We start from the raw sequence: 14,696 nt of genomic DNA, 5'->3' as shown, positions 1-14,696 counted from the left end.
CCCATTACAGACCCTGCCACATTTATTTTAGAGGTCCTGGAATGCAAACTTTCTGTAGTACTGCATTGTCTTTTTAATATTTTAATAATGTAGGAATGCTTAGAAAAATAACATTCAAAGATTACAACAAACATACTGTATTCTGCCCAGACATCCTTCACTTCTGCTTAAAAATATCTTGGTTCATCCCCTCAACTATAAAAATAACATTGCCTCCTCCATCTATGAATCTGAAATATATTACTAGAAACACATTTCAGTTGCCGTTTGTGAAGAAAAAAAATAATCATAAAATTCTACCCACAGCTGCTAAAGTGCTTTGGAACTCAATACAAAATTTATGAGTGTCTAAATAAATGAATCAAGAACTGACAATCTGCATGCAAGTACATTCTCACGGGCCTGTGTCTGAACTACTTACTCAGTACTTGCCCAGGCAGAACTGCCATTGAAGTCAACTAAGAAACACTCATCTTCATTTCAGTTAAATGACATCTATAATTGTGCATTCTCACTGATTTCTGTGGCAGGTTTGCCTGAGGACTGAGAGTATTTAGTCATGCCCGCAAGATTTGACCAATAAATTGCATTTCAAATATAACTTGTCTAACAGACATCAAAATATTTTCACTCTCCTTGAAAACAAGTAATAAGGAAATAATATGTAACCTATTGTTTGTATGTGTAATTTTATGCTATAGCAAATGTAGCATATCTCTCATACCAAGTCAATAACACAGCAGCTGTAGAATTAAGGCAGAAGGACGACAAAGGAAGATTTTTTCAAAAGATCTATTTAAGTACATCTGATGTGCCAGCCGTGGATATTTTTGCTTTTGTTTTTGATTCAGGATCTCTGAATGATTCTGTATCAAAACCAACTCACCAACTTCTTGGTCTCACAATTGCCTGCCATCCCCTAGCAACGTGCATTTTTCCTTGTATTCTAAATGCTGCTTACATTTATGTTACAAAAACAAAGTTAAGTATGAGTAAAAATAACATTTACCAAAAAAACCCAAATCAAGCCACATTATTGATTGTGTGGAAGTTGCTGCTAGACTAGCTTGTACTCTCCGAGGTCTTTTCCTTTACTTAAATAGTTGCTGAGAAATACAGAAAAAAACCACCAGCAAGACTGTTTTCCCCAATCGTAAGTACACGTTTTCCAGAAAAAAAGGTTAAGAAATAGAACTTTTATCTCATTTAGGGGCAAAACCAAAGCATCCTGAAGTAACAGCATTGGGCCTGACCCATTCTTTTACATTTGGAGACTAAATTCACTCAAAGGCTGAGAGAAAAGGAGGAAATTTAACTCAAATTTTACAGACTTGACACAACCTTTAACTTTGGCACAACTGGACACAGACAAAACTCCATTCAACTACCAATTGTATGAGTAATCGCCAGCATTCTATTATTTATTCTCTCATTATGTGAGAAAATGAAATGTCTGGCATCAAAAGAATGGCCTTACTTCTTCAGCGATATATTTCTTTAATAAGCTTTGTGAAAGTATTAGGTACAGATAAAGCTACTCCTCCCAGGCTTGTTAAAAACACAACAAAACCAGCAGCTGTCTTTTTTGGGAGTGTTCCATTCTAATGGATTTAAAGGGCTAATTTCAGTCCTACATAAATAGAACTTCCACTGATTTAGTCACCTAAAAATAAACCTAGGGCTTGGTTCACAAATTAATTTTTACTTAGGCAAATAATGCTGTCATTCGTCATCAAAATAATAACCATCTCAAGGTGATAGAAAGGGATATTTTATTTCTCTCATTTCCAAATTTTACAAAATCTCATTACTAACTCTCACTTTTTAGGATACTTCTGGATTATCTTTCTTCATAACAGAAAACTGCAAAGCAGATGAGTGACACTGGTGTCTCAGTCTCAACTCTTTTTTTGCCAGCTACTTCTTTTGTCCGACTTCCTCCCCTTTTCCATTTCCTTACCTGAAGACTCAAGAACTCTTGCAATAGTATGTTGTAAAGACAATAATGAGTAAAGAATGACGTGATGCATAATAGCTCTGGTAGTGCCACCTGTCTGGCATTATGTCCTCTATGGAAATATACATACATACATTTGCTAGTAATTTTTGTTATTTCATATTCATCTCATTATCATGCCATTATCTTCATCATCCTAGCCAAAAAAATCTTTGGATATTCAATAGGCACATCATTAGCAGAACAAACAAGAAAAATAGATGCCTGATTTCACAATATAAAAGGGTTGCTGAAAGATTCAATGTATGTAAATGGATTCTTTAAATGACCACATATATCTAGCTAAAAAAAACCCAGTAGCTGAGAGCATGCCTGGCTCTGCTCCCAGTGTCCAGCAACATTAGTAGAGTCATTCTTGCTTGGCCCAATGCCTATCTTTACCTCTCCCCAAAGTAAAAAAAAAAAACCTCTGTACAATTTTAAGGATGCTAATGAAGAAGCATGCAATGAAATTCCAGTTTTTAGAACTGGAGCAAGTAAAAGTAATAGTTGCATACAGTTTTAATAATATAGGACACATGAATGCTCAGGCACAGAGCAGAGCACCCAAAAACAGTCTTATTTCGTCTTACAATATATTGTTGATGTAGAGCTTCTGCTTAAATTACTGCAGGAGAAAAAGCTTACCATTTCTTCAAAACAAAATCCTGCTTGCATCTATTTCTGATTGATGTAATAACTGGAGAAAGAAAAGATTGACCTTTTTCAATTTGAACAGGAATTGCAACAGCTCATCAATGTAAGTGTGTCAGCTGCAGAGCTTATTTTTCAGTTAATGGCACCTATAATCAGTTTTCAGTAGAGATGCAGAATTTGATATATGCTAGTTAGCATTATTATAGACAGACTGATGAAATACCTGAAGACTTCCAGGAACTTAGAGGAGTTTATCAACACCAAAACGTGCAGAATAACTGCTCTTCCATTCAGGTTGTAAGGCACACATGGAAAGATGAGGCTTGAATATCCACTTTTGAAAAGTAAGAACAGTAACAGTGACAGGGAAGAAAGTGTTTAAAGATCCAACCTATTATAATGATTTCCTGTTAATAGACTTTGAATTGCTAATTATCTTTTTGGCTAACCTTTCATCTTAAGAGCATAAACCAAATAGCAACTTCCTGAAACAGCTGCTGAAATAACCCACCAGAAAATGCCTGGAAGCTATTTACTACTAAATTCAATACAGGCGTTAAATGTGCCACTGACAGTATATTTTACCTATCAATACTGATAATATAATGTTCATGTAAATACAGGCACGGTACTTGCAACAGTGTATCTGTGATGAATTTATGAGCATTTATTAATTCTATTTCATATTATCAACTATAAAAGCACTGTGGTCAAGCAGAAAATTCTGTACTGTGCCTTTACCTCTGTTTTGGGGACAGAGTTTCAAAAGGCAGCAATATAAAGCGATCTTCAGGTGGTTGTGAAACATTGAATGAAAAAAGAACAAAACTTGCCATCCTCAGAAAGTTTAATGAAAAAAATGCCCTTGAAACGACTCCTTAGTGGCTGCACCTGATTGAATTTACTACTTAGTTGACCATAAACTAATGCCTTTATCTAACAGAAATATGCCTGTGCTTAGCAGGCACTATGTGAATACACATAAACACAGATATATGCTATAAAATAATCATGCAACTTCAGCAGAATTCTTTATGTAAGCATAAACATGAAGAACCGATGAGGGTCATCAGTAGCTTTCGATGGAGGCTAGACATAACGACAAGCATCTTTGAGGGGCGTCAGACAGAACCTCTAAATACGGCTCATTAACATTGGGGGACAGCAAGCCAAACACATGCTTGTCATGTTCCTCTCCTACAGCTCCTCTCTCTCCCTGCCCCACTCTCAAAATTCAACTTTGTCACAACATATTTTGAGGTCTAGAGGACTTGGGTACATTACAAAGAATTAAAGATTGAAGAATAAATGCCCTAGAAACACCCTAAACTTTGAGGTTCTTACAATGATATCTGTATGACAAATAACCTAGAATTCCCCAGAACAGATATAGCACAGTTCAGCTGTGGAGGCTGTGTGTCTCTATCTCCTAGCTATTTCTGAAGGATTATCTAAAAAAAAAAAAGTTTATTAGAGGTATGTAAACAAGCCATTCCTTTAAAATGAGTGGAAAACAAGGTGATAAATGGAAATAAATGTTAAGGTGAAAAGGGATTTTGTTAAGAGAACTGGTATCATTTTTAGGGTTACTCCAAGTACGGAGATACATATGGAAAAGTTTAGAATTTAAGCATTGGCAGAAAGATTTTTAAAATAAGCAATGAAAGCAACGTGACGAAGGGAGTGTCCTGATGGTGGACTTGCGAAATATGAACTGAGCCCTCCCTTGTGACATTACACCCCATTGGTAGTTGATGAATAAACAGCACTGGTACTTGGGACACTAGAGAAATCCAACCCTATGTAATCTTCCTGAGCAAATGTGATTCAACACATTGCACTCTATTTCAGGAATAAAAGGAAAAAACACTCAGTTTTGTTGTCAAAGCACCCACAGAAAGCCCTTAATGAACTAAAACCCACAGACAAGACCTCAAGGTCAACTTTTCTAAGTCTGATAAAGCTTGGATTTGCCAGTCCTGTCTAATGGGCCAACTAATTATCATATGTCTACATGACATCAAATGGCATTTATTAGGTCCATCAACATGTCTAGGCTGTTTTCAAAATGTGAGCTAGCCCGTTTGGTGTCAGACACTGTACTGCACTCTAGCATGACAATGTTCCTCAGAACAACTTCCAGCTGGTTTTAGTTATACAGCTGTAACGACTGGAATAACTCTTACAGGGCCCGCTTAGGAACGAGAAGCTGGCAAACAACTTTCCAGTCACATCCCTTTCCTGCCGTCCTTGCCATACACAGCAGATCAGCATAGGACTGCTCATATGCTGGAATATGATCACCATGACCCTGTGAACTGCTCATTGAGCTGCCCTGAAAAACGGCTACAGAACAAAGCAGTAGTAAGAGGGGTCAGGATTTGAAACAGGGTCTAAAATTTGGCCTAGTTAGGTGCGTAATGTCGCCTATCCCTGTACTAGCTGAACAAAAAGGAGTTTTCACAGAGCATCCAAAGGATTTACCTGTACTACTAAGTCCCAAGTAGCAGAGCCTTCTGATCTTATTTGAATGAGGACTGAACTTGAAACGCCCATACCTATCATTTCACAAACAGCTCTCAATGGCACAAAGGAAATAGAGCACATACTGAACGGATCAAAGACAGAAAAACATGACCTTACTTTTATAATCTGAAACCTGGTTTTGACTCTTTTGAGTAGTTTAAAACACTTGCATTTACTTCCTGATTTTTGTATCAAAGCAAAATGCAAAGAAGGCCATACCACATCATATGTCTGCTTCATTTTGAACTATTTATTTTGATTTGGAAGTATGATCAAAGAATTCCTCTTAGCTTGATAAGTAAACAGTGACATTTCAATACAGTTATTATCATATGCATTCCTAAAGGACTCATCACTGTAAGCATCTAGACTATGCTAACCTAGGATCACAGACACCATCTTCTATTGCATTCTCAGAGCTATATTTAAAACATACTCTAAATATTCTAAACTGTGTTATGTACTGGTTGCTACCCCTGCCCTTTTCTAAAGCAATGCCATACATATATGCCATACATATATGTATACTTCTGTGTGAAGCCATCCTGAAAATCCTGGGCTTCCACAGGGAGGGAAGGGAGTCTTTGCCCCACATGAAACAGCAGCTCCCAGTGCTGTTAACACCGCTGTTCTGTAACCATGTCTCAAAGCAGCTACAAAAAAGCTTGCAGTGTCACAACAGTGATTTTCTAGCATATGAAACTGTTCTATAGCCATTACTAGACACTTCTGGGTGGTGAGAGAAATTGTGTGGGAGAGGGGTTATGAAAGGGTCCCCTACGGACACCTCCAATCTGCAAATACCCATCTGGACAAGCAGACATGACCCAACAAGAGGTATGGGAACAGCCACCTTGTCACGCATCATCTGCGGCATTTTCTTCCTGTCTGCAGAAATAGTGAACTGGATAGGATGGTGGTACTTACAAGTACAAATAAACAAGTATTTTCTAAATGGTGAAGAGTTGTGGGCTTAGAAAATAAGATCACATAGTAGTCTAATCATGTTAGGATACAAAACTTGTGCAATCCAACCCATCAATATCCACTTACCTGAGATTGCAGCCAACTCAGCATTACAGTGCTATGGCTTTATTATTACATGTTTGTTGATGATCAATTTACAAAAGTAATTTCTGAGGCATAATGTATTATTAGCGTCAGCAGAGAAGACCACTCTGTCACAGCCTGGGCATCATCATGCTCAGACCGAGTTCCAGAGTCACCCCTTTCCATTCAGCTGAGGCCGCTTTTGTCTTCAGAAGCCCACGTTCTTCTGGAAACTTCCCAAAAGACCTTAAAGATTAATTTTAACTTTTGTAGTTCTACCACATTTCTCAAGTTGAAAGGAACAGCTGTAGAGAGACCACTGCATCATAAGTTTTGAAAAGTACGGACTGGATGAATTTGGGGGTTGTCTTTGATAGATTCATCACACAAGCTGAGCTAACAGTGAAATTATTTTTCCTGTTACTACTACAAAAATGACTTCTGACAAATAAGTGTTTTGGATCTCATGTTATGTCTGACCCACGGAAGACATGGATCTGTAGCAAACTTAACTTGACACTTTAGTTCAATATATAGCAACTGTTCAGTCTGGAGAGCTCCAGATCATTCATCATTATGTCACTCAAAATGACAGCACATCAGAAAGGCTGCTAGTCGTTCCTGTTGTGTCCTTTTATTAGCAGACCTCTATAAGAGAACAGTAAATTCAGTTTATCAGTTTACTATAATACTCCCTACCCATTCTGCACTAATACCAGTGGAAGTACAGCAGATAATAAAGGAACCCAAGAACTTAAAACTGGCTTCTCTGATTAGCTTCGCATTCTCTTCTTCAATACTCAAGAAAGGGACAGCAGAAATGACCTATTTCTTGATGAACATTTCTCAGGAACTTAGCAATCCTCCAAATTACGATGGTTAAACAACAGCTCCACAAGTGGTGGAATTTAATTCCCTTCCTTGATTCCATTTAGCCCCTATCTTATGTCCTTCCAATGCAGTTTTTTCAGACCTACACAACACATACACACTCTCAAATCCCCCATCCTGAAGGCAAACATAGTGCCTGGCCAGTCAGCAGGCCAAGCGAAACAGAGCTCACATGGCAGCATCTCTCAGGGTGGACCATAAGTTAAGGCTTCTCTTCTACCCAGGTGCCAATTTTCATCAAACTTATAGGAGCTTCATTAAAACCTCTTCATCTCATGAATTTTTTTGACACTAAGCAATACAAGTCAAAGTTGTGAAGACAGGGCCGGGGAGTAACAGAAAGAAGGATAGATGATGTGATCATAAGTCTCATTTCCTCAGGAAATCAGGATAAAAAATACCAAGACCACAAATACACACATGAACTGAAATACATAGTACTAGAAATCTTTTAAAGAAAACTAAAATATACCTATACAGTTAATATATAGTAATAATCCATTTCTCAGAGAATGAAAGCTGTGTTAAAATAGTCAGAAAAAATGGTATGAGTTAATTTGCTCCAAGGCAAAAAACCCCCACCACTGATTCCCAGAAGCAATGCAGTGATTGCTCTAGCTGCAATAAGCATTATGTTAAAGAGCTAAACATATGTTAAAGAACAGATGAACAATAGCCTCTGTAGGGGAAAGCGCAGCTGAAAAAAATTATGGTTTGGTTTCAAGTCCATAGCCTGGTAAAAACCCCAATCTCCAAGCTGTTCCCCACCTCTGCGACCAGCATTCCCTCCATATATGCAGAATTTGCCACTCCAGGTTCAGGCTTTTGTCCTCCCAAATATCCCACCCACAATCTCCTATAGAGCAGTAACAGGCTCTGAGGAGCCTCCCCTTCACAGAGAATCCCACTGTTCTCCTAACGGGAAGAAAGCATTTAACTAAATTGCCACTGTGATTTATTTTTAATGTAGGAACACTTGCAGTAGTATAATCCAACAGACACAGATGGTAATCTGTCTAATTTGTGCAGAGTAATTAATAGCATAAAACAACACACTGTCAAAACAGGGCAATATAAAAATATCAAGAGCAGGTTTCCCATGTCATTGGTGAGATTATTTTATCAAAAATTGAATGCAGAGGTGTGAATGATTTTAGGTACCTTGCACAGAGAAGAAGAAAATTAAGTCAGAGACAGATCTCATAGTCTGGCAAAGGAAACACGAGACAGATCCAGACTTATGGAAGAGATGATGGAGTTTGTAAGAGATGCTGAAACTTTTGTTATTTGGCCCTCAGCCTTTGGCACAGGTTGGGGAGGGCATTATACAATTACATTATCACAGAATGCATTCTTAACATGTTAAATCCTCTAAAGTTTTAACTGATATCTTTCTTAAGCAGTTGTCTTAGTGTACACCTGAAGCAGTAAGCTATTTTAACCAAAGCTATTTTTGATATTTCAGAGAGTAAAATATTTATCAAATATTTTAAATCTCTTTCCATTCAATAGTCCACATTTTGTTTAGATCAATGGTAGTTTGCTAATGTTTTATAGTAACATGGGTTGTTTACCTGAAGATGCTACTTGGATTCACATTATCTCTCTCAAACCTAAAATGTGATTTGCTAGGTGAATCAACCCAAAGTTTGGGACCCATTGTCATTGCTAAAGACTCAGACACAAACAGTTCTGGTGCTGCTGTGAAGAGAGCAAGATGACAAATAGCCACTGATATGGAAATTTTTTTTTTTTTTTTGGTGTGTGTGTCAGAAAACTGTCTGTGTCATTCACCTCATGACATCTGAGTCAAGCTCAGCTCCAGTGAAGAGGATAATAAATGGCTACCAAGGCAGAAGCAAATTTATCTGAAGCAGTCCATTAGACCAACAGTTGGATAACCCACAGTAGGTGCTTTCTGCTGGATAACAAGTACAGTATTTCAGACTGTCAGCGAGTTCAGGAAATTCTCCTGTTTCATTCAGTAACACAACACTGACAGAGCAGAGAGAGACTCAAGCAACTCCACTGCAATTAGTGTTACTGATCTTCCTCAGATTACTAATATGGGGGAAAAAAAAAAAGTGATGTTGAAGCATTATTGAGCTGTGGAAATCAGGAAATATCCATGCCATGAGGCTTCACTACATTTCTGTAGGTGTATTTTCTTGTTTGAGCAATATTATCCTATTCAAAAAGGAAAAATTTCTTGCAAAGGTTTCTTGTGCTTCAGCTAAATACATACATCTCAGACTTGCCCCTCCACCCACATCCATCCATTATCATTGTTGTACGAACAACATCCACACTTTATAAGAGTAAATTTCACAAGTTTAAAAAAAAGTAGACTTTAGCATTCAGGCACACCAGCTGTTTCACAGATGTGAAAAAGCACTTTGATAATATCAAAACTAATCAATTCTGTACCAGAAAGCATAGTAAGTATTTAGAAAACACAAGTCATGGATCACTGTCATGCAACCAGATTCTCTTGTACAAACACCAAAAAAGGAGAAAATAAAGAATGTATAGAACAAAAAGTTTTCATTGACCTGATTTGTCAGAGATGTTGGCTGTGACTGGCGTGGTGGAGCAGCTTGTATTAGCCTTTGCGCTGTCCTTGGAAGAACCAACTTTGGGTTTATTTTTCGTTGCCTCTAGTGCTTTGACCTTCTTGGCATGTTTACTTCCTTTGTAGTGGGCCTCGGCCTGGCTCTACAAAGGAGAACAAATCAGGCTCACTTTTTCTGTATTTCTATATAACACAATGGATGACAAGGCAGAAAAGTGACACTTTCAATAGTAGGCGCCGTATTATTCCACCTAGAAAATTTTAATAGCTTTATACTAACAGTTTTCCTAGATGTAAGTTCTTATATATTCCAACGACAGGACTTTAATGAATGGTACATGTTTTCAGTAACTTGGAAAAAGGGGCTTTGAGATTACATAAAGCTCTGTCACTCCTAATGTAATTCTTTGCTTCCATGGTGCTTAAAGATTTAAAGCACTATACAAATGTAAACACATCCAATTGAGAAAGATGCTACTCAATTTTCATGTACTGTTCCCTAGTCTACTGCTTGTAGTTAGAAAGACGTACCGTGCTGTAACATGAGGAAATAATCCCTTTTTCCTTCTGTTTGATCTAGTACAAAAGTCATAGAGTATTTTCATCATTGCACTAACAGCAATTGAAACAGGCATTAATGACATTATGACTTCACTATGAGATCAAGCAAGAAGGGTTAAAATGAAGAAACACCATGCCTATAAACTCCAGCAGACCCAAGTAAAACACAGAAAACTAAATACTTATCAGTCTTGTTTGTTTTATAAATTGCCTTGAATAATTTTTTCCAAAGACTAAGAAAATTGGAACCTGAAGGACAGGAAGGAGAGGAGCTTATATTTATTAGCTTGCCCTTTTTTTTTTTTTTTTTTTTTGCTAAATTGCTTTATATATAATGTACTCTTCTTGGTTTGCCCAAACGGAACAGTAAAAATATGTACTGGGATGTAATGTTTACTTCAACTTTGTCTTAAAACTATCTTCAGAAACTAGGCCAGTGTTTTTGAAGTTGCACAGCTAAAGCTAGACACATAAATAAATGCCCGTTTTTTCAGTAATTTTGAGTCCCCATTATTGTTCCTGACTCTACATAACCGGCTGCCTTGACAAATCAGGCCACTTTGTTAGGTGCAAAACTAAGGAACTACATGCTTAATACAAACTCCAAAGCTTGGAAATTTCAGCTAAGGATTTTAAACATCTTTCTTGACTTTGTAAGAAATTAATTTACCAAAAATGGGTAAGAAACATAATTTTATACAAAACACAGTCTATTTTCATAACATTATACTATTCAGCAATAGCTTTGCATTATAAGTATTTCCAAACATAATTTTTAAAAATTATTTCAGACATACTACTAGGCGCCTCTATTGAAGGTTACATATTAACTAAAGAAGTTAATATTGTAGTTTATTTCAAAGTAAAACACTCAGAGAAAGCATGCTTCATGTAACCAGATGACCACACCTTGGCACCTGGCATATAAGAACATCAGTGCAAGTAACTTTTACTATGTTCATGCAAAAACACATTCTCTCACTTCAATTGATTAGGACTATTTTATTTCATTCACTGTGTTAAACGAAGCGAGCCATGAAACAAGTCACATGCTTTTTATAAAAAGCAGCTATAACATCTAAGACATTTCAATTCCATAAAAAGTGCTGCCATAACAAGGAAAATCATTTTAAGATCAGCAGAAATAGGCATTACAATACAGTCACCTTGGGACATCATGTAATAACAGTTTTATCATATGGTAGAGTGTACGTGAAGAGTAGAAACAGCTGACCAGACAAGAGAATAGACAGTGTGTTGGAGTCCTCACAAAAATTATATGCACCATTAAAACTGATGGAGAGCTGCCGCTAAAATAAAGGAGTGAAGTTCATATACACCGAAGCATCTTAAGTGATTATACATCCTGTGAAACACAGTGCTTTCCACCTCAAAAGGATAGTGTATGTGACATGCTGTGGCTGCATTTTTCTTTTATAGGAGATTACAGTAAGCAAGCATTCAGTAAGAAAGGCTGCTAGATAAGTTTTACTTTTAATTCCTTTGAAATTAATATTTTTTTTAAAAAAACTTTATTATAAAAACAGTAAAGAGTCTACTCATCAATTGCTATTAAACTATTTCTTGATTTTAAAACCTTTGAAATACTAACACGTGTACAAACACAATTTAAGGATTATAAAGAAAAAAACTAAACAGCTATACCACTACTACTACGTGCACTACTTAAAGGGACACTTGTCAACTTCTGGGCTGGACCTCTTCAGTTCTGAATGTGGGCAGAGGAGCACAGATCTGTTTGTACCCTGCTATGTGGATGGGCCTTACGCAGGCACAGGAGTCTCACCCTGTCTCTCTCCACCCTGGCTGGGTTTTGTCCATTTCTCTGAAGCTTTCCTGTTGCTACATGATGCACTAAAAGGAGTGTTCACCATCAACAAAATTAAATAAACTATTCACATGTTACAGTGTACAAAAAGTGAAGTTAAAAATTGAGGTGTATATATACCCTTTCCGTTCCAATACTTTTAACTTCAAATAATAGCAAGTATAGGATTTTCCACTCAAGCATTCTCAAGTTGATGATGTCCCTTTAAATATTTGAACTCTATGCTCTGCGCATATGTGTGCTGTTGATAAGATCATATGCTGCCTGAGGCCAAAGCTATAACATAAGAGACATAAGTGCACTCAAGAGAAAGACTTAGTAAGTCAATTCCTTGATAATAAGCCTTTCTGCTGATATTTGCAATAATAATGCCTGCAATATCAGTAATAACCTACTACAGTCTTTGATTCCCTTCATTCAATCCTCATATAGTGTACATGAGACCTGTTGAGAACAAACAAGCCCAGACAGAATTAAAATTAAGATTTCCAGAAACACAAGCAAAGCCTTATGGAAACGTGGTGAATGGACTCACTTTTGATTTAAGTTTTGTAATGATTATGATCTTTTTATTATCAAATTCATACATTATAAGGCCAAAAGGTATTCCTATGACCATCTAAGTATGGCTTCTGAAAACACCAGCCTCTTCCAAAACTATTTGAACTAGTCCATATTCCTTGGGGGAAAAAAATTGTCCAGCCTTGATTTTAAATTATTAGCTAGGGATGGAAGATCTACTTTGGTAAACTGTTTCAGTGCTTCACTTTGTCAGTTAAGTACTTACCATTTATTTCTACACCAAATTTGTCTAGTTTCAACTTCCAGTGACTGGATTTTGTTAAACCTTTGTTTTTTAGGCTCCTTCAACTCATCTCTCTTCTGTGAGTAGAAACACAGATACTCTTTTCAAACATGAAGTTAGAGGAGCATTCCTTGAGGTACTGAAGCAATGTTTCCTAGCCACATAAGCACTATTTTCTAACCCTTTCAGATACACCTGAAGTTCAGAGTTTGCTTATTATCCACTGTGGGATAAATCATTTGATTCAGTTGCCTTTTGGTAACTGAAATGCAATATCATCACGGAACTGCATTCTGTGTAACCGTGTTACAAAAACCATTGGAGTTTTCTGGAGTTATAGTAAGCAAAAGAAAAAAAGAATGCCTGTGGGAATCTGAAACTGGAACACAAGTTCAGATTATTACTGGTACCAATTATTCTGATTAGTAATATCCTGATCATTACTAACCCTAGTTTTATAAAATATTTGCGCAAGTACGACATTGAAGGCAAACATATTTGCTCCAAGTCCCATTTAAAACTTGTTTCTGACACAAATACAGCAATACAGCACAGGTTATGAGCTTTGTAACATACATCACTGAAATACTAAACATATCTTTGAAATAAGACATGACATAAAATTTTCATTTTTAGTTAAGACAAGAAGCCGAACATTTATTTTCATTTTCTCTGATAATTCAAAGGAAGTTCTGTACACACAAGGTTTAAAAGCCACAAGTATAAAAGAAAGATAATTCACCAGTTTTAATATAAAACCCCAATAAAATATAAAATGAAACTAAGAGTAAGTATCTTAGGGATGCAATATTTTAAATGGATACTGAATGTACTTTTTGATCATCACTAACATTAGCTAAACTAAGTACAACTAATTCATGTAAATTCCATATCACCAAAACAATATTTGAGAAAATAAAAAAGTTAGGAAAAATCAAAATAAAGATAAGTAACCTTAATTAATCTCTCTGAACTCATGCACTGTGATGCTTTTTAATTGCATAATAGTTTATTCCAGTGTAGAGGGCTGCATTTACTGCAGGGCTGAATCAATTCTACAGTAAAATAATTTATCTGTGCCACAATTCAATATTATTGGACTAATTTTTTTTATTTCAAAAAGATTAAGTTAAATTTATTGCTTATATAATCAAAATTAAATGTCACCATTGAACTATTATTATTATTATTATAATTTTTAAATGAAATGCTTACTAGCTTAAGGAGGACACTTTCTGAAAAAGTGGAATAAGAAAATATTTCATGTGAAAGAACTCCCTACCTAAAAGGAAAATCTAATTTCCACTTGGTTCTAAAACTGACTGTGGTCTACTAGCTTGATATATGTACACTGCGACATTTTAAAATGGAATCCCTCTACTTATTAGAAAGTATAGAAAGTTGTCAAGCACTGGCTAGTAAGATTTAATGAAGAGGAAAAGCTTTAAGCTGCAATAAATGTGACATTAAATACCAGATGCAAAAAATACCTTTGTACTGACAGGCCAAATTCCACGAAAGTGTTTATGCATTTGCCTAGCATTACTTTTTGATCAACAGGATGCATATTTTAAGGCACTAAACAGATGTCTAAATCTTTAGAAGATCATGGCTTAGTGAAAAGCTGTATTTTGAATTCAGCTGCAAATAATTAAGAATATAATTGACAGACAAATAAATATGCAATTTTCTCCCATGGTTTTTCAAATTTCTAAACCTTAAAATGGTGGGAGGATGCCCATTCTCTCTTTAAGCAATCTAGATTTTCAGTTCCATTTAGAGTCTTTAA

General features: G+C 36.2%; 1 protein-coding gene across 2 annotated transcripts in view; it reads right to left on the bottom strand.

Annotated features, from left to right (window-relative positions):
* ZNF385B (zinc finger protein 385B) overlaps window positions 1–14,696 on the bottom strand; it is a gene marked incomplete at its 3' end in the record, with an annotated part of 151,548 nt that overhangs the window by 14,014 nt on the left and 122,838 nt on the right. For both annotated transcript variants that reach the window (XM_082312261.1, XM_082312260.1), the window contains one exon: window positions 9,673–9,835. In XM_082312261.1, coding sequence (XP_082168387.1) covers window positions 9,673–9,835 — 163 coding nt within the window. The remainder of the gene's footprint in view (window positions 1–9,672; window positions 9,836–14,696) is intronic.

This window comes from Platalea leucorodia, assembly GCF_965183815.1.
Source record: "Platalea leucorodia genome assembly, chromosome: 5".
Classification (NCBI taxonomy): Eukaryota; Metazoa; Chordata; class Aves; order Pelecaniformes; family Threskiornithidae; genus Platalea; species Platalea leucorodia.
The sequence above is the reverse complement of the archived record's forward strand: the minus strand, read 5'-3'. Positions and strand labels throughout refer to the sequence as shown.